General features: G+C 59.0%; 1 protein-coding gene across 1 annotated transcript; it reads left to right on the top strand.

Moving 5' to 3' along the window:
• Nucleotides 1-22,790, top strand: IGFN1 (immunoglobulin like and fibronectin type III domain containing 1). The gene is made up of 24 exons (XM_066360131.1): nt 1-45; nt 456-578; nt 1,639-1,778; nt 2,640-2,739; nt 3,242-3,286; nt 3,564-3,609; nt 4,121-4,295; nt 5,391-5,504; nt 6,581-6,749; nt 7,912-8,184; nt 8,530-9,606; nt 11,980-13,107; nt 13,559-13,683; nt 14,335-14,476; nt 14,781-15,080; nt 15,546-15,845; nt 16,286-16,459; nt 16,972-17,100; nt 17,954-18,256; nt 19,021-19,109; nt 19,355-19,550; nt 20,171-20,470; nt 21,167-21,493; nt 22,342-22,790. Exons 1-24 carry the CDS (start codon nt 39-41, stop codon nt 22,353-22,355), a joined length of 5,796 nt encoding a protein of 1,931 aa, XP_066216228.1. The 5' UTR covers nt 1-38; the 3' UTR covers nt 22,356-22,790.
• Nucleotides 22,791-23,981: the final 1,191 nt, after the last annotated feature.

The following is a 23,981-nucleotide window of genomic DNA, read 5'->3' as shown; positions in this document are numbered from 1 at the left end:
ACCCTCGCCGCCCTCGGGAGCCGAAGAGGAGCCAGACCATGGCAGGTGAGAGGAGGGAGGACCAGAGCTCAGGGTACCTCAGGAGCTCACCTGTCCCTGCTTCTTCTGGTTTTGACCCTGGTTTTGAGTTATTTTCCTGAATAAAGGATTCGGAGACACCCCCGCAACCCTGTGCGGCCCTGCTTCCTGGGGAGGGGCACCTCCCATGTTCCTTCTCCAGCTTCTCCCCAGGACACTCTCGGGGTATCCCAGGGGCCCCATTTATGCTGCTAGAGGACCACTGGCAGACCGCCTAGAAAATGCTGATGCACCTTCCCACCAGCAGGCGCTGCAAGTGTTTGTCCACCCAGCGCAGGGATAGTAAGAGCACTCTTGCTCCTGGGGTCAGCGCCCCACTGTGTTGAGGGCTATCTACAAGGTGGGCAGGACTCATCTCCCTTTCTCCGTGTCCTCAGGGAAGATCCTGAAGAAGCCCACCATGCACGGGGTGACCCTCCGGCAGCTGGTGGAGGAGATCCCCCCAGGATGCAGCATGCCAGACTTTGAGCAGAAGCCTGTCACCATGGCACTGGCGGAAGGTGAGGCCTGGGGCTGGGGGGCGGGTAGGGGGAGTGGGAGGATGGGAGGAACTGCTAAGGGGACTCCGCTCCCCACCTCCAACATGCACAGCCCTCATCCCCAAGTCTGCCACCAGTCACACCACATCTGCTGAGGAATGAGCACACGCCATGCTATTCGGATTCAAGACATTTTGTGGTCCAAGGACAGGGAGATGCGGAACTAGGAACAGGGAGAGGCCCCACCCCGCCCCACCTCCAAGCCGCTTCAAGGGACATGGTCCAAACTGAATGCATTTGGACTCCTCCCAACCCCGGGCTCAAAGCTGGGCTCAGGCAGCCCTTTGCAGAAGGCCAAGTGAGAAAAGTGCCCATCAGGGTGTGGAGAAAGAAGGATGGCCAGTGGGGGGTGGGGGGATGCCCATCAGTATACTTCCCAACACTGTGGCAAATTCCAGTTTGCAAGCTTCTGGTATGAAAAGATATGGTACATTATTTTACTAAATCTGACTCCAAGTCCTCACTCAACAAGATCCTGAGAAACTCTGTCTCTTGTCTTTGGGAAGGACCCTTGGGACTTTTTATATTCCCAAAGGAGGAGATATTCCTGGGGGGATCTGAGGGGCCCATAAGCGGGAGCAGGTTCCAGGTTTGGAGTCTTTCTGAGGCTGGAGCCCCGTGTCTCAGACGAGCTCCTCTGGGCACCCAAGGGCCATTGCTTTCCAAGGCTGTCACTCCTTCTCAGAGAGTAACACAAAATCCACAAACAACTCACCCCCTTCACAGAGCTCCATTTGCAATGAGAGACCCCTCCCTCTTAAGCCTCACTCATGACGGACAGGCCCTCCCTCAAGGACACTGGCTCCTGCCATGCAAAACCAGGCGGGGATGCCTCTGGGCCGCAGGAGACCACTTGGCTCCTCACCAAGGGTGGGCATCGTAGGAGTCCCTGAGTCTGGGGACAGCAGCCAGGCATCCTGCCTGAAACAGGCAGTCAGGATGCCTACAGCAAGAGAATGACCTTTATTAACTGCTCAATAAAGTGTACTGTGACCCTCCCCTCCTGCTTCTCCCGCCACAGGGAAAAATGCCATCCTCCGGGCTGTGGTCTGTGGGGAGCCCTGGCCCGAGGTACGCTGGCAGAGCAGCAAGGGGGATGTCAGGGACTCCAGCAAGTACCAGATCTCCTCCATCCCTGGCAGCAAAGACCACGTGCTGCAGGTAAGACCCCTCCCTCTGCCTCGATGGGCATCCCTGTCCCTGCCTCGGCATCCTCTGCTTCCTGGAGGACCAAGAGGTAGTCCTAGTCAAGGTTGAGTCTACTCTGTTCTGCAGCTCCAGGTGGCCTGAGCCAGGTGTGGACCTGGCAGGCTCACAGGTACCTCCACTGATCACCTGTGAGTGCTGTAGACTGAAGCCAGAGAACCCAACCTCAGGGTTCAGGCTGCCGGGTGGCCATTCCTGGCCCACCATCTTGAGTAGAAGAGTATCTTCTGTGCACCCATCTTTTTTCATCTGCGAATTGGGGTGACAATGGGATCTGATTTACTGAGTCTTCACGAGTGTCGAAGGTTTCTGTCCAGTGTGCCCCCAAGGCCTTGGCCTCCAGTGAACATGTAGTCGGTGTTGGTCAACAGGGGTAGTATTTGTAGCTACCAATCATGGAATACCTACTATGTGCTGGGGCCCCGGACTAACCATTTGCATAGATTATGTCACTTCATCCTGATCACCTGCTTCTTGAGGTGTTGTTATTCTCACCTTATAAGTGGAGCAACAGAGGTTCAGAGAGGTTAGGTAAACCGCCCAAGGTCACAGAGCCCGAAATGCATGACGAGATGGCATTTAGCCCCAGATCCGCCTGACCCTGAAGCATGAGCTCTTTCAGCCTCCGGTGGCAGAAGTTGGTTCCATGGTGCCCCCATGGTGGTCTAGGTTTGCTTCGGGCTCTGTCCTTCCTGCTGACGACCACTAGCTCTCTGAGCACGAGGACGTGTCTTTGTACCCCTCACCTGTAGCCATGTGTTGTAACCGAGGAGGGGACAGCACTAGCCCCATTCCCTGCCCTTGGCCTCTCTGCAGATCAACAAGCTGACCGGCGAGGACACGGATTTGTACCGCTGCACGGCAGTGAACCCGTACGGAGAGGCCATGTGCTCGGCGAGGATCACCGTCATCGAAGGTGGGCTTGTCCTCCACCTGCCTCAGCTGTGCTCAGGCCACTGGGAAGCCCGAGGGGAGTCAGAGGCCTGGCGTGGTAGGTGGAGGGAAGGAAAGACCGAGGAGGACGTAGGTGATGGAGTCAGATTGTGAATGGCAGCTCCCAGGTGAGGGAAAGAGCAGCTGCCCCTTCAGCTGTGGCTCAGTGGTAGTCCCCAGCGGTCACGTCCCCCACCTAGGCCACCTCCCTGGCCCTGTGAGTGGGTCATCCCTGCGTGATATGCTAAGCTGCTGGGATCCATCTTAGTCATGCTAAGGTGCTGGGGTATGAACGTGTATGACAGATAGACCAGACCCTCCACCCCGCTCGTCCCTGCTGCTGGGCTGCCACCACACCTCAGGGGACAGGGGGAGGTCGGGGCACTGGTACTCAGTCATTCTTAGAGAGACCGTCTGTGTGTCTGGCTTCTCTCCCTGTCTGGCCTGTTCACACTGACTCCCTCCTCTCCTTCCTGATGATCCAGTTGGTTTTCGGAAGAAACGGAAGAGGCAACCGGAACCCCAGGAGGGTAGGTGAAAGGGCCTCTCTCAGCGATCTCTTTGGGACTTTGGGGGATGGGCTACTCTGTGCCTGGCACTCCCCAATTGGTCAGGACCCCATGGACGCCTCATGGGTCCTCATCAGTCCATAGGAGGGCCCCTTTTGAAAGCTCGGCTGTCAGCCACGCAAACCACACATCCTCCTTCATACCCCTCCCCACCCACCCACTTCCTACAGGAGAGCCTCTCCTTGGCCCCTTGGGTGCCCATCCAGGGGTGGGGGTCTCATTCCCATTCCTTTTCCAGACCTCAAGCAGGAGCTGATGGGGTTGCGGAAGACGCTGAGGAAGAGGTGGGTGTGGGACTGTCCGAGGGGGCAGGGGTACTGCGGCCTGTCCCCAGCTGCTTCCGTGAGCACGTGGGGCCCAGCCCCCTCCTCCCCTTGCCTCTGCCTGGAGCAGAGGCAGGGAAGTTAGACTGCAGTGCCGGAGGGAAGAGGGGTGCAGGGAAGGAGGCATTCTGGAGGCAGCTCTGCCACTTCTGAGCTCTGTCCTGAGTTCATTGTCGCTCCTCTCTGGGGCCTGATTGGCTCCTTGTTAAAATGGGTGTTCTACTAGAACTGGGATTTTGAAACATTTTTTAAAGCAACAGGACGGTAGCTCCCAAAGGCATCTTGCTCAGAAATCCACAATGTAAGTTAGGTGTGGGTTCCTCCTGGGAAACCTGGTCAGTCCTGGATCCCAGTCTGTGCATCTGTCCGTGTTCTCCTCGGGTGCTGAGGAGGCAGCTCCCCAGTGCCCTCGGGGTGTTGGGTTGTCGGCTCTGAGGCTCCTTGGCCTCTGACCTGCGACCCCGCCTCCCAGGACCCCGCCTCCCCACAAGACAGATTTGGACCAGAAGCAGATACTGCAGCTGCTGATGACGGCGGACCGGAAGGACTACGAGAGGCTGTGCATTAAGTACGGCATCGTGGACTTCCGCGGCATGCTGCGCAAGCTTCAGGAGATGCGCAAGGAGCAGGAGGACAGGATGGCGCAGGTACCCTCAGCTGTTTGTGCATGTGCCCAGGAGCTGGCCTGGCACCAGGCCTTGGGAAACCCAGCCAGGTACAGGGGCCTGCCCTCATCCAGCACCCCTGTGTGGTGTCTGGCCAAGGACTCGGGCTTGCAGGTCCATGTCCCGGCTTTGAAACCTGTCTCTGATACTAAGTCTGGGCACTGGAAGAGCTAGAGCCACTATGTCAATTTTCTTACTTGTAACCTGGGTGTTATAGCCGTACCTGCCTTGCAGGGCTACAGAGCAGGGTTATGAGAGGGTGTACTGACAGCACTTAGCCAGGTGCCTGACACATAGCAAAGGCTTCCTGTCAGCCATCACCATCACCACCATCACCATCACCATCACCACCATCATCACTGTCATCACCATCACATCACCATCATCATCCTTACCACCATCACCACTATCACTGTCATCACCATCACCATCACCACCATCATCACCATCAACACCATCACCATCATCATCACCACCATCACCACTGTTACCACCACCATCATCACCACCACCATGGTCACCACAGACCTTGAGGATCAGCCTTATTTCCAAAGGCTTCCAGTGAAAGGAATTTTATGGTTCTCATTGACACTCTCATCCTGTGTCTTATAAACTGTACAGGAAGTTCTTTCCCATGTTAATTAAACCTAACTATGGCCCAAATCTAATTTTTCTTCTGGAAACCCCAAACAACTAGTTTTCATCATCTCAAAGTGGCATTTTATCAAATCTCCCATCTAGAGCCTCAGCTCTCTCTTCTCTAAGCTTTCTCATCTGCTTTAACACAGGACCCAGCACAGGGCTTCACACACAGTAGGCACTCAACTCCTTTTTTTTATTGAATGAAATAGCAGGCGAACACCAAGCTCTGCTGCGTCCTTGAGGTCCCTGTAGCCTTGGTCCTTTCTTTTTGTCCCTTCCCAACCTCATGTCTTATTTTGGAGGATTTTCTTCTTCATGGGGCTCAAGTCTGCCATTCAAGTGTGAATGCATGTTTGACTGGGGTTTAGGGGGTCTGGGGTTTGAGGGGTTGGAGTGTCCTGAAGACAGCTCCCCTGGTGGGTGCGTCTTCCCTAGTACATCGACGACCTCTCCAACTTGAGGCACATCAATGTCACCAAGGATGGGGTCGCAGTCTTTGAACTGGACCTGGAGCTCAAGGATCCTGAGAGCAAAATTTACCTGTACAAGGTGAGGCCAGAGGCCACTGAGAGGAAAGGGCTCTGGCAGGGGTGCTGGGGGTCCTGGGGGCAGGAACTGTGGTCCCCTGGGTCCCCCTTTGGGAACAGCTGGAGTGCACAGGTGGTAAGCACTATACCCTGTGGAGTTCCTAGTTGGAACAGGTCAAACCCTGGTTACCACAGAGACCTCTTACTCCTCACAGGGCAGGCAGGTTCACCTGCCAAACCATGGGGGTCAGAAGTGGTTCTCAGGAAGTGTACCTCCTTCCCGCTAAGCTCTCCCTCCAGAGACTTGAACATCCCTGCCTGGGATCCACGAGTAATTGCCCCTCAACCAGCTGGGCCCTGGGGCAGGTGGGAGGGGCCACAAAGCACAGCGCTAGTTCTGTGGTCAGACCTGTCCTGGTTCCACTATGTAGAGGCTGTGCCTCAGCTTCCTCTTTGGCGACACGAGGGTGCCATAGGACCTAGCTCAAAGCATGCTGAAACGATAGATGAGATACTGCATGATTTCTTCCCCTTACTCTGCCCCTGACCACCTCTGCCTACCACATGTGTCCTTGACCCCCACATGGCTGTTCCCTGGCCACCCTGGGCAACACTGTGCCCCCAGGCCCACCCCGGCACTCCTCAATCCATGTCTTTCTCTTTCTCATCTCTCCCACACCCATAGGTCTACCTCTTTCTAACATATATTATATTATCTATTTATGATGTTTGTCATGTGTCTATCTCCCTCATAAAATCTTAGCTCCCTGGGAGCAGGGGTCCTTGTCCATTTTATTCCCTGATGTGTACCAAGCACCTAAAGCGGTGACCCACACTCCATGGGCATCTCGGTGTTGGGTCATTTATTCTGTGGTCAGAATAGTGCACATTCCTAGAGGGTTTATTTCCCTCTGGGCCTGCCCTCCACCCCACTCCCCCTGCCTCCCCCTACACTGTCCCCTTTAAGGTCCAGGAACATGTCATCAGGTGCCCAAGCTGGTAGGAGATGAGTACTGGCTGTTGCCAGAGTGAGACTGGGGCAGGAGGTTCTGGGGACTCACTGAGGCCCTGAACCTCCTCTTTCTCCCCTGGGTTCAGGATGGTGAGTCGGTCCCCTACAGCTCCGACCGGCACGCCAAGCGCACTATGCGGCGGCTGGGCAAACACTACCACTTCCAGATCCAGGACCTGTGGCCCGAGGATGCCGGCATCTACCAGGTCAAGGTAGAGGACACAGAGGTCTTCTCCACAGAGTTGGAGGCCAGCGGTAGGTGGGCTTCCCTGCGGAAGCCAGAGTGGGCTGGTCTGCTGGGGGGCAGGGGGGGCTATGGCAGAGCCACAGGTGGACAAAGATGAATGTGACCATGAGGGCAGGGAGAAAGAGGATCACACATGGGGGGGGGGCAGGGTTCCATGATGACAACCCTTTTTCTGAAGTCTCGGCCAAGGTCAGCATTCTCTGGGATCTGCTGAGCTTCAGCCTAGAAGACTGTCACATGACCCCTTCTCCCGACCTCCTGATGCATGTGAGCATCTCCAGCTCAAACTGAATGTGTGCCCTCTGGTGCCCACACCTTCCCCGTGCCCGACCTTCTCTCCCACGGCTCCTCAGCAGAACTCTCTCCCTGGGTTAGGCACACCGTGCCCATACAGATCTCTGCCTTCCTGCCTCACATGCCCTCTCCCCTGGAACTGTCTCTTCTTCTCTCCCTCCTTCATCAAACCCTGTCCCATCCCCACGAATAGCTGCATGTACACCACACCGAGCCCCTCAGGGGCCACTGGGGCAGAGGAGAGGTCCGGGGAAGGAAGCTGAGGGCAAAGCGTGCAGGGCTGAGCCGATGGAGGACGTGGAAGGGGCGACCTGGGGTGGGAGAGGCCAGGGCTCTGGGGGCCACAGGACAGGGTGCAAGTTCTGACAGGGCCACCTCTTGACCAGGCGAGACAGGCAAGTCATTTATCTTTTGAAGCCTGTGTTTCCCTACCTGTAAAAAGGGACAGAATTGTGCCTGCCTCGGAGGTGACCATGGGTCTCAGTAAGGTGGACATGTGTAAAGCACCAGAATGCAGCTGCACATTGGTACTCTTCACACGTCCACTCTGCCTCAGGATACACTTTTGGGTTTGGAATTATGGAGTTCCAGAGTTGAAAACATACTCCTCACAAAAATTAGGGGATATTTCAAAAATGAATATGAAGTGATAAGATATCCCCTAAGTTTTGTGAGCTGCATAGTCTTTCCATTCACATCCTCATTGTAACCCTGGTGACCAACATGGGGCCAAGAGGTGACCCATCCAAGGTGGCACGGGACTGGGTGGTTGAGCTGGCCTGAACCTGGGTTTCTGAACCGCCAACCCCATCACGTCGGGTCGGTCACCCTGCGTCCCACAGCCACGCTGACAGCCCCATTCCTACTTCCTGACAGCCATCCCGCCCAGAGTGGTGGTCCCGCTGGCTGAGGCCCACTGCAAGGAGCAGGGTAATGCAGTCTTCAAATGTGTTCTCTCCAATTCCTGCCCCAACGCCACCTGGAATTTCAAGAACAAGAAGCTCAAGTCCAGCAAGAAACATGAGGTGTCCGTGTCCCCGGACGGGCGGACCCATCAGCTGGTGGTGAAGGGGGTCCGTGTGTCCGACATGGGTCCTTACTCCCTGGATGCGGGGCTCTACTCCTCCAGCGCCTGGCTGGTGGTTGAAGGTGAGTCAAAGGGCACCCTTGTCTCCCTGCACCACTACTCCCAAGGCCAGATATCAGGCCGAGGAGGGCACGCGGAAGGCCCCGCAAGGGCTTCCTCTGGTCAGTTTGCTTAGGGCTGTCTTGACCCACTGCCATGCGGGGCCGCACAGTCAGTCCTGTCCTCTGCAGTGGCCTCTGCTCTGCTGGGCCTGTGAGATGGCTCTGGGGGCATAGGTGGTCAGCTTGTCTCTCTACTGGGGAAACTGGGGATCAGGAGGAGCAGGTGGGTTTGCACAACCAACAATCGGCCTGATTGAATGGGTCTTTTCTCTGTCTCTCCACGGGGGCGTTGACCTTTCACCAAAGAGGGGAAGGATAAAGATCTTCTGACCACAAGTACTGACTACCAAGTTCAGGGCCAAGAAGCCGCAGCCTCAGAAGCCGAATCATCCAGGAGCACCACGGGCAGGAGATGGGGACCACCCAGAGAGCAGGGCCCCTCAGGGGGCACCCTAGAGGGGACCAGCCTAGACAGAGGGGGCTTTGGTGGGCATGACTACTCCTTGATGGGAGACGAGGGGGCAGCTGACACAGCCTGGGGCCCTGCGCAGGCAAGAAAGGGACTTCTGGAAGCCGACGGAGATAGAGCCACACTTCCTGGGGAGAACCAGCTCTACAGAGAGGGGGGCTGGGACCCTAGCCTTTCAGGGGGGCCTCATCCACAGGGAGAGGGCGCAGGACCAGGGCTGGGCCTCATGGAAGGTCAGCAGTCAGATCGTGGCAGAGACAGTGACGGGGACAGATACGGCGGGCCAGCAGGGGACTGGGAGGCTGGGTTCCGGCACCCTGTGGCTGGAGGGCTAGGGGGCAGCGAGGAAGGAGAGGAGCACAGGGAGGACAGTAGGAGCCAGCTGCACAAGCAAAGTCCAGGGCAGTTCTGGGGGGCTCCGCAGGGGCCTGGGACAGGAATGGGGGCCTGGCAGGGCTCACAGTCTGGTCCTGCAGGGTCTGGGTCAGAAGGGGCAGTAGTGGATATGTTATTGCAGGGTGACAGCCTGGGCGATGTAGGGGGTGAGGGTAGTCTGAGCAGAGAAAGGGGGAGCAGAGCGGCAAAGGCCACCTGGGACCATTGGGCCAGCCTGGGGGAGTCTGGGGACAACATGGTGGCAGGAGGCCCTGGTGCCCTGGGGTCCCCCAAAGGAAGGGGATCCCACTCCAAGGCGGGCAGGGGATCTGAGACCTGGGGTTCTCAGGGACATAGTGGTGAAGACCGTGGGGAAGCAATGGGCTTTGGGGGCCCAGGGTGGTCTCTAGGACAGGCACCTGCAGACAAGGGCTTCCAGGACCCTCTAATGTCTGGTGGCAGAGAACTCCTTCTGGGCCAGGGGCATTCTGACGGTTCACAGCAGGAGGCAGACCACTGGGGCCCAGGAGAGCCTGTGGGTGGGGGAAGGGGCTACACAACTAGCCCTGGAGGCCCAGGAGGTCCTGGAGGCTGGGAAAGGGAGGGCCAGGGGACAGTGGGGGCTTTGGGGGACACAGGGGACGGCAGAAGCCTCCAGTATTCCCAGAGTGCAACAATAGGTCAGAGGGGAGCAGGGAGTACAGACAGAATGGAGGTGGAGAGCACAGGACTTAAAGAGAACACGGGGTCCAGCGTCAGCCCAGCCGGGGCCCACCTCAAGACTGGAGTGCTGGGGTCTGGAGGAGAGAGAGGGGGCATGGGTGGTACCCAGGTGCCCGGGCTGATGAGGTCTGGTCAGGGGGCCGATGCCAGCGGCCACAGGCTGGTCGGGTCTCAAGGCCAGGGTGCTCAGGGGTCCTGGGGGACCCTGGGAGGCACGGATGGAACTGGAGGTCCAGGGGCTACGGAGTCTAAACCAGGCTTCTGGAGTGAGACCATGAGCCCCAGAGACGGAGGACCCAGGGATGAAGCAGGCTTTGCGGGGTCCAGGTTCAGTGATGGCTCAGGGCACTTTAAGGGAACAGGTCCTGCAAGTGGGGCTGGTTATGGTGGTGACAGCTCAGGGGTGCCAGGAGAAGGGGGCTCTGCTCACAGGGCTGGGGCCCCTGGCAGAAAGGAGTCTGAGGAGGGGGCTGGCTACAGGGATGGCTCATGGGTGCCGGGAACCCAAACCGGTCATGGTCCTGCCCGGAGTGGCCCTGGGACACTTGCTGGTCTCCCAGGTGGCTCAGGGAGCCCAGATGGAGGGCTCAAGCAGGGAGCCAGGGGGTGTCCAGAAAGCTGGGATGCATCCAGAGGCCAGGGGGAGGCTAGCCCTGGGGGAAGACATGGTTCCAGTGGTGGCCTAGGGAGCCCGGGGACAGTGGGACCTGGGGGTAGAGGTGGTCTCGGGGTCTCTGCAACAGTAGAGACTGCAGGGGACAGGCAAGTGGGAGCAGAGCCAGGGGGCTCTGGGAAGACACAGCCTTGGGATCTGGCTGTGGACAGTGGGGGCCTCCGAGCCCCAGGCACAATGAGGGCCTTTGGAGAAGGAGGCTGTGAAGACAGCCCTGGGGGTCCGGGGTCCATGGAGCCAGGCTCTCTGAAGGCATGGGGCCAGGGGAGTGGTGGGGAAGGGACCAGGGGCCTTGGTGCTGGGGCCCCTGGAGCTGGAGCTGATTACTGGGATGAGTCCAGGCGCCCCAAGGCACAGGCTCCTGACACCGGGGCCAGTTGTGAGAGCCAGTGGTCTCATGGGTCCAGCAGTGTGCCAGGTTATGGGGATGGACCCGGAACTCCAGGTTTTCAGCAAACCGGAGGCCGAACAGATTCTGGAGCAGAGTTGAGGGGTCTGGGTCCTGGGGGGATAGGGTCAGCGGGGAAGGCAGGCCATAGGGATGGGATGGGGGTTGCTGGGGGAAGGGGGTCAGTAGATGGGGCAGGTCATAGGGATGGGATGGGGGTTGCTGGGGGAAGGGGGTCAGTAGATGGGGCAGGTCATAGGGATGGGATGGGGGTTGCTGGGGGAAGGGGGTCAGTAGATGGGGCAGGTCATAGGGATGGGATGGGGGTTGCTGGGGGAAGGGGGTCAGTAGATGGGGCAGGTTGTAGGGATGGAATTGAGGGTCCTGGGGGAATGGGGTCAGTAGATGGGGCAGGTCGTAGGGATGGAATTGGGGGTCCTGGGGGAATGGGATCAGTAGATGGGGCAGGTCCTAGGGATGGGATTGGGGGTCCTGGGGGAATGAGGTCAGTAGATGGGGCAGGTCCTAGGGATGGGATTGGAGGTCCTGGGGGAATGGGGTCAGTAGATGGGGCAGGTCCTAGGGATGGGATTGGGGGTCCTGGGGGAATGAGGTCAGTAGATGGGGCAGGTCATAGGGATAGGATGGAGGGTGCTGGGGGAATGGGGTCAGTAGATGGGGCAGGTCATAGGGATAGGACGGAGGGTGCTGGGGGAATGGGATCAGGGGCACAGGCAAGTCACAAGGATAGTTTGGGGAGTTCTAGGGGAATGGGGTCAGGGCATGAGGCAGGTCACAGGAGCGGCTCTGGAGGGTCTGGGGGAATTGGGCCGGAGGGTGAGAAGGGCTGCAGAGATGGTTCTGGGAGCCATGGGGTAACAGGCTCTTTGGCCGCAGTGGGTCATGAGGGTGGGCCCAGAGGCGGAGAGGCTGAGGGGCATGGGTCAGGGCACAGGGCAGCATCAGAGGAGTCTTACGGTGACACCAGCTCCACAGGTGGCCCCAAGGACAGGGGACCAGGGCTGGTGAATGGAGCTGGTCCTGGGGTGGGCTCCCGGATGCTGGGAGTGGTAGGCATTGCAGCCGGACAGGGCTCCAGGGTTGGACCTGGGGGCTCTGCCACCTCAGAGATTCCAGGGTCTCCTGGGGACAGAGGGGCTCCCAGTGGGAAGGGTGGACCTGCAGACCAGGCAGGAGACATGGGGGCTTCTGGCAGTCCTGACAGTCGGGGGGTGGTAGAGCGTGACACCTGGGCAGGAACAGCTGCTCCGGAATCCAGACGTGATGGGGACTTCTGGAAAGCAGGCCCAGGGATAGCAGACAGGCGAGGAGCTGCTGGCCAGGGGGGACTGGGGTCTCAGGGAGCAGAGGACTCACTACTAGGAGGCAGGAGGACAGCAGAGGCGTCTGGGACAGGCACAGGGCAGGTTCTAGACAGTGGCCAGATGCTTGGGCAGAGAGGCAAATTCACATTGGGGTCTGCCAAGGGGCCAGGGGATAGAGATGCTTGGGTCCAGTTTGAACAGGGCCATGCAGGAGCTGGGAGCCAGCCCCCCGGCTCCAAGCTAGGAGATGCCTCATCCACTGGGACCCAGGGAGGACCAGAGGGCTCCAGGGGCCGGGCAGGCGCTGCAGGCCAAGGAGCAGCTAGCAGCGGGCAAGGCCTGGCGTTCCCAGAAAGCAAGGATTCAGGTCCTGGAAGGGACAAGTCTGCTGGCTCAAGGGACTTGGATGAAGACTGGGATGGCCCCAAAGGGCCTCTTGACAGCAAAGCCTCGGGAGAAATATACAGAGCCACCGGGGGTTCAGGTTCCCAGCTTGGCAGAGGACAGAAAGGGGAAAGAAAACCCCTAGGGAAGCAGGGGTCCCTGGAGACTGAGACCAACAAGACTCAAGGTCCAGGGGCCCTGAAAGAGGGCAAGGGACAGGAAGCGGCAGAGTCTGGTGTGTCGGACAGGAGAGCTGGCTCCCTGGGGAATAGGTCCCAAACACAGTCAGGACCCAAGGTTAGAGGCGCAGAGAGAAAGGCCTTGGATGCAGCCAGAGGCAGGGGACAGCAGCCTAGCGAAGAAGACACGGGGCACCCTGAAGAGACTTTGCACGAAGACGGGAGTTTGCAATCTCCGAGTCGTCTGGGCAGAAGGAGAGGCGGCACAGAAGGCAGGCTGGACATCTGTGACCAAGGGAAGGACGCCGCCCAGAGTCCCCGATCCAGACGCAAGCCCGGCGCTGGCAGTTTGTTTGAGGAAGCCCGAGGTGAGTGCTCTTGGCCCGGCTGGCTCCAGTGGGGACCCTGCACACTGGGGTGTCTGGTGTGGTCCTGGTTCTGCCTCCAGCCCAGGCATTTGTCCTTGCCAGTGCCCTCCATTTGGGGAGGGGTCTCCTCCCTGTCCTAAAAACAGCCGCCTTCTCGTCCTCCTTGTGCAGGTGGAATCCAGGCCAAGTGACCTCAGGGTCTCCTGGGCATCTGTGTGGACACACAATTTCCAGAGCACAGAGTTGTCAGACTAACTCTGTGGGTCACCCAGACAACCCATCCCAGTGACTCAGGGTGCTTCTTCCACCAGGCACCCCAGATCTGCTGCACAAGCCCAGCCCCCCTGAGGAGAATGGCAGGGGGTTGGCTCTGCTGTCTTTGGCAGAGTGCAGGTGGCAGGACCTGTTGGCCTCCCAGGGTGCCATGCAACCTCTGTCTGTATCTTTCCAGCCCCCCTGGGCCACTTCTCCCAAGGCCTGGTGGACACAGAAGCCAGGCTGGGCGAGGCCGCTGTGCTCTCCTGCATCCTCAGCCGCAACCTGGGGCCTGGGACCTGGTTCAAGGATGGAGTCAAGGTACTAGCCCCCCACACTCACACCTCTACCAACCAGTCTGGGGCAGGTGGCAGAGGGCAAGCCGAGAGGACCTGATGGTTTATTTGTTCTTCATTTTCCTAATGCAACTGGGAGTTTCCACAGCCAGCAACTTGGTAGGTTCACAGCACACAGGATTTTCGACTCAACATGTGTCCTGATCACTCCTCCCCCGGCCACACACCCCTTGCTCTCAGCTGCCCCAAATGCCTTTTCTGTCCCAACACCTGTTGATTGCTATGCGTCCTTTAGGCCCCGCACAAAGCCCATCTTGTCAGCCTAACCCAGCAAGATCTCTCAGCCCTCGGATGGCCATCTGTCCTCCAGTCTGGCTGTCACCTGGCAAGGAGGCATGTCACAGCACTCCAAGGCCCGGTCCCGGCATCAGCAGCCCTGATGTGGCCTCTGGTTCCATCCGTGACAGGGGCTGACAATTGTTCCCTATGGCATTAGGCTATAGCGACTGACCACTCTGAGAGGTCATGGAGCACAGAGCGTCAGCCCAGCTGCGATCACGCTCCATTCACGCCCGTGTCGGTGGTTCCTGCGGTTGCATCAGCAAATGCCCTGGTTGGCCGGGCCTGGGGGGACTTTGGGCTGGGGGTGACAATCTCCGCTCTGGTCTCTTTCCAGCTCGGCACCCAGGATGGACTCATCTTTGAGCAAGATGGTCTGATACACAGGCTCCTCATCGCCCACGTGCAGGAGACCCAGGCCGGAAAGTACGCTTTTGAAGCTGGTGACCAGCGGAGTGAGGCTACCCTGACCATCCGAGGTGAGGCCCAGCCCGCCCGTCCTTGGCACCAGGTGATAGGCCAACCCCCCTCATGCGTGCTGGTCTGCAGCCAGCGTCTAACTCATCCTCCGTCAGAGAAGACAATTTTAAAATTCCATGTCAGAAAGTCCTTGTTGAGGTCCCTGGACCCTTCTGCTGCCAATGGGGCCATGTCCCCGTTAGACCTCAAGGGGTGGGGAATGGGGTTCCTGACTCTTAGGCCAAACTCTGGTGTCCTTTGTCTCTGCCCGGTGCCTGGTGCCTTGGCCTCTTTGACCCCCATCTTGCCCTGTTTCACCCCTAGATCCCCCCATCCTCACTCCAGACATGGCTGACACACTGAAGAAGCCCCTGGTGGTCAAGGCTGGGAAGCCCCTGACAGTGAAGGTCACCTTCCAGAGCCGCCTCCCGGTTCAGGCCTCCTGGACAAAGGATGGGGCCGAGGTGGATGGCACCAGTGGCAGGGGGGCCAAGGTGGCCCTGGGCGATGACTTTACTCGGCTCTGCCTCCCCAGCGTGGGCAAGAAGGACAGTGGCCAGTACTGCGTGATGCTGAGGAGCAAGGGCGGCTCTGTGCAGGCTGAGGTCACCCTGCAAGTCATAGGTGCCCACCCTAGCCTCCCTGTGTGTCCCAAGCTCCGATCCCCCTAGCTCCCAGATGGCTGTTTAAGATCCCAGCCTGCCCATCCCCTTCCCCCTCCATAGACAGGGCTGGAAGAAGCAGTTTCCATGAGCCCAGGGCAGGGAGGAGGGCCTGGTTGTGTTGACTCTGCTGAGGGGTGGGGGATGGCCCCTGGCATGAGCAGGGCAGTTAGGCTCAGGGCTAGTGCTCTCCATGGTACCTCCCTGGGCATGTATGTGAAAGCGTGTGCACATTTATGCATGTGTGTGTATGTAGGCATGTGTCTCTGTGTGTGTGATGGGGTGAAGACCAGAAACTTCTCTAGGCCACTGCCTGAGGCTCTTGGGGGTTCCACCATGGCAGGGTCATCTGCTCACAGGGGTCCAGCATGGTCCCCTCCAGCCCCTCTGATGCCTCCTCTTTCCCTGCTCCTCTCCTGGGTCCCAGACAAGTCCCAGCCACCTCAGGGTCCCCTGGAGGTGCAGGACTGCCGGGGTGATGGTGTCAGCCTCCACTGGAGGCCCCCCCGGGACGACGGGGGCCGGCCCGTGGAGCACTACTTGGTGGAGCGGCAGCAGGCTGGCCGGAGCACATGGCTGAAGGTGGGCGAGCCCCCTGCGGGCAGTACCAGCCTCACCGATGCCCAGGTGGAGCAGGGCAAGAAGTATACCTATCGTGTGCGGGCGGTGACCTCCGAGGGGCCTGGGGAGGCCCTGGAGTCGGAGGAGGTGCTGGTGGCTCCTGAGGGTGAGAGGACAAGCTGGGGCACCCTCCGTGCCCGAGGGGGACAGTGAAGGGTTATGGGCCCTTGGAGGACATGGGGGGGAAGACTCCTCATTCCAGTGTCACTGGGGATTTGGAAGTAAGATTGATGGGGTCTTTCCCCAGCTGTGGCTCTCTGGATGCAGGGTACAAACATGCAGAGCCCACTCTCAGGACCCCGGGGTGGGGTGGATCGTCCTCCCAGATGCCCCATCTGAAGTGTTCATCTGGGGCCTCAGGGCTGGCTGGACCCCGGGCCATTGTGTTCTCGTCACTCCTTGAATAGCCAGAACAGTATCCCTGAGCACCTGGCTTAGCCCCTAGAACTCCCAGGAAGAGACAGAGTGTGGCACATCCCAGATGCCCACTCCATCCTCCAGGACCTTTCTCTGGCCTCTGGCTGACCGCACTGTCTCTGCCCCCAGTGCTCCCCGGGCCCCCTCCGGCCCCGACCATCGTGTCGGCCTCCAGCAAAAGCATCACGCTGACTTGGATAGCGCCTCGGGGCCCCGGTAGCGCCCACATCCTGGGCTACCTGATTGAGAAGTGCAAGAAGGGAAGCAACACCTGGACACCAGTGACCGACCAGCTCGTGCCTGGTGAGCGGTCTGAGGGACATCTTCTGGCAAGTTTTGATTGTCATCACTGAAGTGGAGGTGGGGGGCAGGGGGTAGTGACATTAAGTGAAGAGGCCAGAGATGTTTCCAACAGAGGACGGTCCCGCCCTGCCCCTGCCTCCCAGCAAAGAATCACGTGGCTAAAATGTGTACAGTGCTGAGGGCGAGACCCTGGTTCATGGGTGTCTCGGGAAGGGAGATGGAGATGGAGCTGTTAGCCCTGTCCCTCCGCCTGCCCTTGACCTTGGGCTGCTCGCTCGCTCTTCTAACCAGATCTCAGCTTTCTCAACCACAAGATGAGAGGCTGTGTCACTTGTCCATGACTGCCCAGTAAGTTAGTAGCAGGGATTCAGGGGCCCCAATGCCCTGAGCAGCTCTCTCTGCCTTGGAGGGACCTGGGTCAACCCCCGCCGGCTGGAGCGGATGGCTGTATCAGGGCCCAGACTCCGTCCGTGTCCCCGTCGCTGGGCACTAACATGATGGGCCTTTCACAGAGCGGAAGTGGACTGTGACAGACTTGAGGCCTGACTGTCAGTATGAGTTCCGGGTCACGGCCGTGGCTCCCTCCGGCCCCGGAAAGCCTGGGCCCCCATCGGATACTGTCTTTGCTCGGGATCCCATGAGTAAGTAGGGCAGCTACCCAGGAGGGGGGTGGTGGACGTGAGCTGGGCACGGCTCTGAAGCCGGCGGGACAGGACAGGAGGCTGCAGGTCACATCTGCAAACTGAGACCAAATAGGCCCAAATGCCAGGCAGCAGGGATTAGAAGTGCTCCCTCCCCAGGTGATGTCACTCATTCTTCACCCACCTGTCCCCTCCAGCAACCGTTTACTCACCTGTGTGAGGGGTCATTATCCCTGTGGTGTGGGCGGAGGTCACAGTGGAACCTCATTTCTCTATCCAGAGGCTGTTTGCTCCCTGCTTGTTGAGTTCGCACAACCAGGTACTGGGACCAGGTGTCCTAACCCGGCTCTCTGCCCTCGAGAAACTTCCCACCTAGAATAGCATCTTCCCGTGCTTGGTCTCGGGAGCAGCAGGGCACAGACATTGTGAGAATGACAGCCACAGGGAGAGGTCTGTGGCCAAAGAGGTCTGGTGTGTGCCCTGTGAGATCCCTGGTCCTACAGGAGAGAGACCTGCCCTGTTTCATGTGACCTAAGCTTCCCAAATTTGAGCAGAGACAACCTTTTCCACAAAAGCAACTATCAAAGACCTCACTGGGAGGCACATAGCCTGGGGCCACACAGCACTGGACTCTCTCCATGAAAGGCAATGGGGACAAAGAGCTAAAGAGCTTAGAGCTCGGGATAAAAAGATACAGAATTCTAATATTTGGGATCTTGGAGCCTAAGAAGTCATCCACTGAAACACCAGATCTCAGGGGAAAGGGGCTGGCAGGAAGCTGCATAAGTGGAATGAGTTGGGAAGGCTTCCTGGAGGAGGTGCCATTTCTGGCATTCCCATGGTGCTTGGCCAGGACCCCCCGGGGCTGTGAGGGATCTCCGAGTTACGGATACGTCGCACACCAGCATCAGCCTGTGCTGGTCCCGGCCAGACGCCGAGGACGGGGATGAAGTGCAGGGGTACGTGGTAGAGCTGTGCGTCTCAGACAGCCTGGATTGGACTCCGTGCCATGCGGGCACCGTGCTGGGCACCACCTACACAGCCAAGGGGCTCCGGCCCCGAGAGGGCTACTTCGTGCGGGTGATCGCCGTCAACAACGGGGGCCGCAGCCCCCCCACCGTCCTGGCCACGTTAGTGCACGCCATGCCCATTTCTGGTGAGTGCCGCCTTCCTCCTCAACCCCTCTTGAGGGGGATCTCTGGGCAGCCTCCCTGTGCTCGCCGGGCCAAGAGCCCCTTTCCCAGCTTAATCAGGTCACACCTGTTGGGCACCGACAATGTGCCAGGCCCTTTCAGAAATGGGTCCTTGTTACAACTCCCCCAAATCCCAGAGGATTCATATCTGTGTCCCCGGTTTACAGACAAGGTACTTTGCCCTGGGTTTCACGACTCTCTGCGGCAGAGACGGGATTTAAACCAGGTGACCGACACCAAAGTGCAGCCCCCCACTCCCAGGGTAGGCTGCCCGGGGTGTTCACACTCAGGGTGGAGGAGGCCAGGCTGCCTGCTCTCGGCCACTGGGCTGTCCCGCTCCTCGGCCTGTGGGAGCAGCTGACCCTTCTTCAACTGATCAGGCCATCCTGGGGGCCCCTTGTTGTCACGGTAACAATTAGGGAGCCATGGAGGTAGGAGAGCACACAAGGTCCCGGGACGTCATCCTGGCTCTGCCCCATCCCTCCTGTGTCAGATCAGTGGTCACCTGGCCTGCAGACAAAGGGGACAGGTGACATTCTCAGTATCCTCCTCTGTTCCGGCTTAACCTAGGCCTCTCCTTCCAGCCCCCTCTCAGCTCTTGGGGAGCCACCTGCCCCATCAGGTCGCAGCCTTCCCCCTACCCCACCCCTGGCCCCAGCTTTTCTTGGTGGCTGGGGGCTGGGGCCCAACTGCAGAAGGAATTGACAAGACATCTTTTGTGTTGCAGTCTGTCCCAAGTTCCTCCTGGACTTCAACACAAAGGACTCGCTGATGGCCAGAGTGGGGGACACTGTCCGAGTGCCTGTCCCCTTTGAAGTGAGTGTGTCTGTCTATGGATGTGGGGAGGGGGCCCATTGCAACCAAGGGGGGTAGCCTAGTGGTTCCCTTCCGACAGGGGCTTGTGCTGGACATCAGGCCAGAGTGAGAAAGGAAGGAGGGTCCAGCCCCCACTTGCGCCCCCTCCCCGCCAGCCCTCTCAGAACCCTCTCCTCACCATGTCCCCCGCGGGCCCAGCCCCAATGTCCTGGCTGCCACAGAACTGTCCCTTCCTCATTTCCTAGGCTTCCCCCCTGCCGGAAGTGATCTGGCGGAAGAATGGCCTGCCCCTGCCGAAGAAATGTATAACCTCCACCGAGGATGGGTTCACCCAGCTTCTGGTGCCCGTGGCCAGCCACTCAGACAGTGGCGTCTACACCGTGGTGCTGAGGGGCCTGCAGGGGGAAGAGGCCACCCACACCTTCTCCCTCAGGGTGGCAGGTGAGGTGGGCCTGGGCCGGGCACTCTGGACGCAGCCTTGACCCCAGGTCTAAGCTGTCCTGCCTCCCAGGCCTGGCCATGCAGTGACCTCACCCCAACCCTCCTACTTGCTGAAGACAGAAAGGAGGGGGAGGCCCAGGGCAGTCTGGGGTTCACTGGTCTGCTGCCCAGGAACTCAGGGACAGTTATCCAGAGCCCCGGACTTCAGTTAGTTTCACTTTAGTCGCTGGGCACGATCATCCCTGCAGCTTCACTCAGAGCCATAGGAAGAGCTGCCTGTGATTTCTTCAGGGGGTGAGGGCTGCCCTCCACACACCCGCCTGGGAGTCCTGTCTGGAAGGCAGAACAAACAACTAACGGGGTCTCTTTCCTCGGCCTTTGGAAGCCTCTGCTCTGGGCACGCCCTGGGTCATCTCACTCACTGGTCCAAGTGAAGGCCCCACCCTCCAGAGAGAACTGGAGATCCTGTGAGCTCTCTCTCTGGCTCCAGCTTCTGGCAGAGCAAGAATGCATCCCCCAGAAAACATGGGGACCTGGGAGGGCCACGCAGAAGCTCACGGGCATTGTCAGATGCCTTGCTGGGTCCCCCAAACTCAGTTCCTCTGGCCTCTCTCCCGCAGCGAAGCCGCGGTCGCCCGGGCCCATCTGCCTGCAGGAGAATGTGCCTGGGACAGTGACGGCCGAGTGGGAGCCCTCTCCGGACGAGGCCCGGGGCGTCCCGCTGCACTACACAGTCCTGACACGCACCTCGGCACACAGCCCCTGGCGCGAGGCGGCCGACCGCGTCTATACCAACCGCTTCACCCTCCTCAGCGTCGTCCCTGGCCATGAGTACTACTTCCGGGTGGTGGCCAAGAACGAGCTCGGAGCCAGTGAGCCCTCTGACACCAGCCAGCCCTGGTGCATACCGCGGCAGCGAGGTGAGCCTGGACGATGGGGTGTGTGGGGGCCAAGGCCACCTTGGCACATGTGACCGGAGCATGTCTCCATGGATAGCTGGACCCGGAGTCCAGCCGGCGGCCTGAAGCTGCTGCTTTCCACCTCCTGTCCAACCCACCTGCACTAATGTCCTCTGTGTCCCCGACTTTGGGGGGTGGGGGATCATACCTCTGTGGGGAGCATGGGGGGGGGCTGTGCATGTCTGTGATTCTAGGATGCCTTCGAGTGGCAGGCAATAAGGTTTATGCTTCTCTGAAAACAATGTATATTTTCCAGCCAAATGGGGGAGGGAGGAGGGGAGGAGAGATCTGGAAAAAGCAATTTATAAAACCAAGGGCATGGTTTCACCTTTCTAACGCACAAACACATCTTGGAAGGTTCCACACCAAAAAGTGAGCTTGTGTTTGGCTTTATTATTTCTCCTTCTGACTCACTGTGTCTTAGCGGGTCCACAGTGGGTATGTGTTAGCTTGTAATAATAATAATTATTATTATTATTATTATTATTATTTTTAAAAATCCTTAAGGTATTTATAGAAAGGATAGAAAAGGCAAACCTCAGGGGCTGCGTTTGCAGGAAGGAAATGCTGGCATCCGAGCAGTACCTTCCCACCCAACTGTCCCCAGCCAGCCTGTCTCACTTCTGACACTCCTGTCTGTCCCTGGCCCTATCACAGACAAGCTCGCGGTGAAGGCCACCACCTACCGGGAGCCCAACCTGAGCCAGAAGCCCTGGTTCTTGGTGACCCTGCGGTCCCACCTGCTGCCCTCAGGCTGCGAGTGCTGTATGAGCTGCGCTGTGGGCGGCTGGCCCCAGCCCCGTGTCACCTGGTTCAAGAACGGCGAGAGCCTGGAGGGCAGCCGTGCCGTCTATAGCATGGACACGCTGGGCGTGTGCTCCCTGGTCATCCCCAACGTCACTGCCGAGGACAGCGGCCTGTATAAGGCCGTGGCCGAGAACAAGCTGGGCCAGGCCGTCAGCACTGCCTCCCTCTTCGTCATAGGTAAGCAAGGCACCACCCCGGTCGAGGCTGAGCTTGGGAAGGGAGGGGAGTCAGAGCTGTGACCACCTGCCTGCTTCCAGGGGCCAGTCCTCTTCAGAGTGATGGGGACGCCAGGGTTCTCTGAGTAGCCACCTGTGGACCCTGTCATTGAACCTGGCCATCCCAGGCCTTCAGTGGTCCTCCTGGGACCCTGACTTGCTCATCTATACACAAGGCGTTTGGACTACATTATTGATGAGCAGCTCTTGGCATGAGATGCTCCATGTCCCACACCTGTGTTCCCCAGGATGGCCTTGTGACACCTTTCGGCAGGTGAGAGAGAGGCTTCTCCCATGCCAAACCTTTGTCAATGCGCCCAGATCCGGACGTTCCATGTCCAAGGCCACACTGACTCTCTCCTTGGCAAACTTCTTTTCAGTATAGCGAATAATCTATGTTCATAAGAAAGCATTTCTCCCCCAATAGTACTTAAACCTCTTATAGTTTGCATAGCCACACAAATAAATAAGGAACCCTGAAACATTTTTAATTATCTTTGGTGCACAATCAGACCTCCAGCCCTGGTCCAGCACTCCTCTTCTCTCTGTACTGTCTGTGGCCAGACATTCGGGGGGGGCCCTCAGAGGCCCGGCTGGTGCACATGCTTAGTATCTGGTGGTTGAGGTTGCCCAGGGACTGAGGAAGGACCTCCCTGAGCTCAGAGAGCACCTGGTGGCTGTGGACTTGAACCCCGCCCCCAATGGCAGAGCCCTCAGGCCCCCTGTGGGGTGACCTTCACACCTTACAGGCATGGGAGGCAGCTCCCCCTTTGGAACCAGCCGGACTACCTGGTGCTTTGTGTCTTGCAGAATCCAGCTCCTAGCACCACCTCACCCTGAGTAGCTCTGCCTGGCCACACAACCGCAGACGAGGACTGACACCCAATGCCTCAGCCCTGACCCCCATACTGGCCTGGGGAGCCAGTCCCGAAGGATGGAGGACACTGCCCAGAGCCCCCGGTGACAAGAGGGAGGGGCATCTGGGGAGGTTCCAGCAGAAAAGCATGGAGTCCTCGGAGAAGAGGAGGAAGAATTGGGGACATTTCGGTCCCCCGGCCCCAACCTATGTCACTGAACAGGATGACAGCAATCACTTCTCACAAGTTGGGCGTTTTTCTTGTCCACGCAAGGAGACCCAGGGAGAAACTGCCTGCAGAGTAGAGGCTCGGTCCTCGGCTCCTGAGCCGGGACCCTTCAGGGGAAGAGCTGTGGTCACAGCAGGGAGGAGACAGCAAGGGAGTTCAGAGGCCCTGGGTAGAGACGAGGGCCAGGAAGGCACAAGTGTGTGCAGAGGGGGGACTGCTTTCTGTGCTTTTCCTCATTAAAAGATTAGGCCAATGCAGGCACGTCAGATGCAAACGGATTGGATGTTGGTGTGTTGGAAGACAGAGCAGAGCCTTTACCCGGGCTTCTTGGGTGGGGCAGGGGTTCTGGGTTGTGCAAAGAATCGGGTCAGAATCGGGCTGACAGCCAGGCCAGAACAGACCATGGCGGGAGGGCCGCCCTGCTCCTAGGCCGTGTGTTTCCAGTGTGCTCCGGCCGTGCTGGGCCTGGGCCGCCCCCCATGTTTCAGGCACGTGCGTCTCCCCCGCTGTGCTCCTCTGTCCCAGGGTGACGGTGACGGGCACAGCAGGCAGCTCACAGCTTGGGCTGCAGCCAGGAGCCTCCCCAGACCCTGTGAGGAGGGGAGGTGTGACTCCTGTCCTGAGATGGGCAGGGGGCAAGGGACAGGGAACAGGCAAGCCTCCTCCGAGTCCCCAGTATCAAGCGGCCTGCCACCCCAGTCTTGACCACCAGGTGATGCCACAGGCTCTAGAAGGTGGCAGAAGGAGAAATCTGGGGATGACCCAGAGGCATGGGCACAAGGAGGAGAACGGAGGGGGACTGGGGGCTGGTGGGGGCACCAGCAGACTCTCGTTCCCTCTGTGCTCTCCTCCAGATCTAGGGGAGCTTCCTGCTGGACACAGGAGTCCTGGACAGGCCTGGCTGAGGGACCTGGATAGCCCCCGCCCCTAGCCACCCTCCATGGTCCTCAGCCTGGGGTCTCCCAGAGCCAGGGCTCCATCTCTAGGCATCCCTGGGAGGGTTTCAGAGTGGAGGTCAGGAGGCAGGACACTTGGAGGGCTGGCGTCTTGGACAGCCTGTTGATGTCCCAGCCTGGGGTCGGGACTGTGAGTGAGACCTGCAGGGCCCAGGCTGACAGGTCCTCTCCTGCTGCTTGGCTAGCTTACCTCTCTTCAGCATCACCATCCCTCCTGGACCTTAGCCAGATACTAGACTGCCCCCCACCCTGCCTTGCTGGACACGGGATGCCAGGCCCAGAGCAGACCCTCCCCTCTTCTTCCCGAGTCCAAACCTGGGGTCTCCCTGAGGTCAAGGGGTGGTGCAGGGGCACAGCCAGGGTGAACCTCCTCAGGGCTAGGGTTCAGATGGCATGGAAAGGTGGACTG

The sequence above is a fragment of the Saccopteryx leptura genome, chromosome 1 (genome assembly GCF_036850995.1).
Source record: "Saccopteryx leptura isolate mSacLep1 chromosome 1, mSacLep1_pri_phased_curated, whole genome shotgun sequence".
NCBI classification, from domain to species: Eukaryota; Metazoa; Chordata; class Mammalia; order Chiroptera; family Emballonuridae; genus Saccopteryx; species Saccopteryx leptura.
Note: the sequence above shows the minus strand (reverse complement) of the source record. Positions and strands in the feature narration are given on the sequence as shown.

Coding starts and splice junctions, on each gene's coding strand:
- IGFN1 (XM_066360131.1), top strand. Junction 9,607..11,979: donor GGGCCCAGGAGAGCCTGTGG/GTGGGGGAAGGG, acceptor CTGCCACCTCAG/AGATTCCAGGGTCTCCTGGG. Junction 13,108..13,558: donor TTTGTTTGAGGAAGCCCGAG/GTGAGTGCTCTT, acceptor GTATCTTTCCAG/CCCCCCTGGGCCACTTCTCC.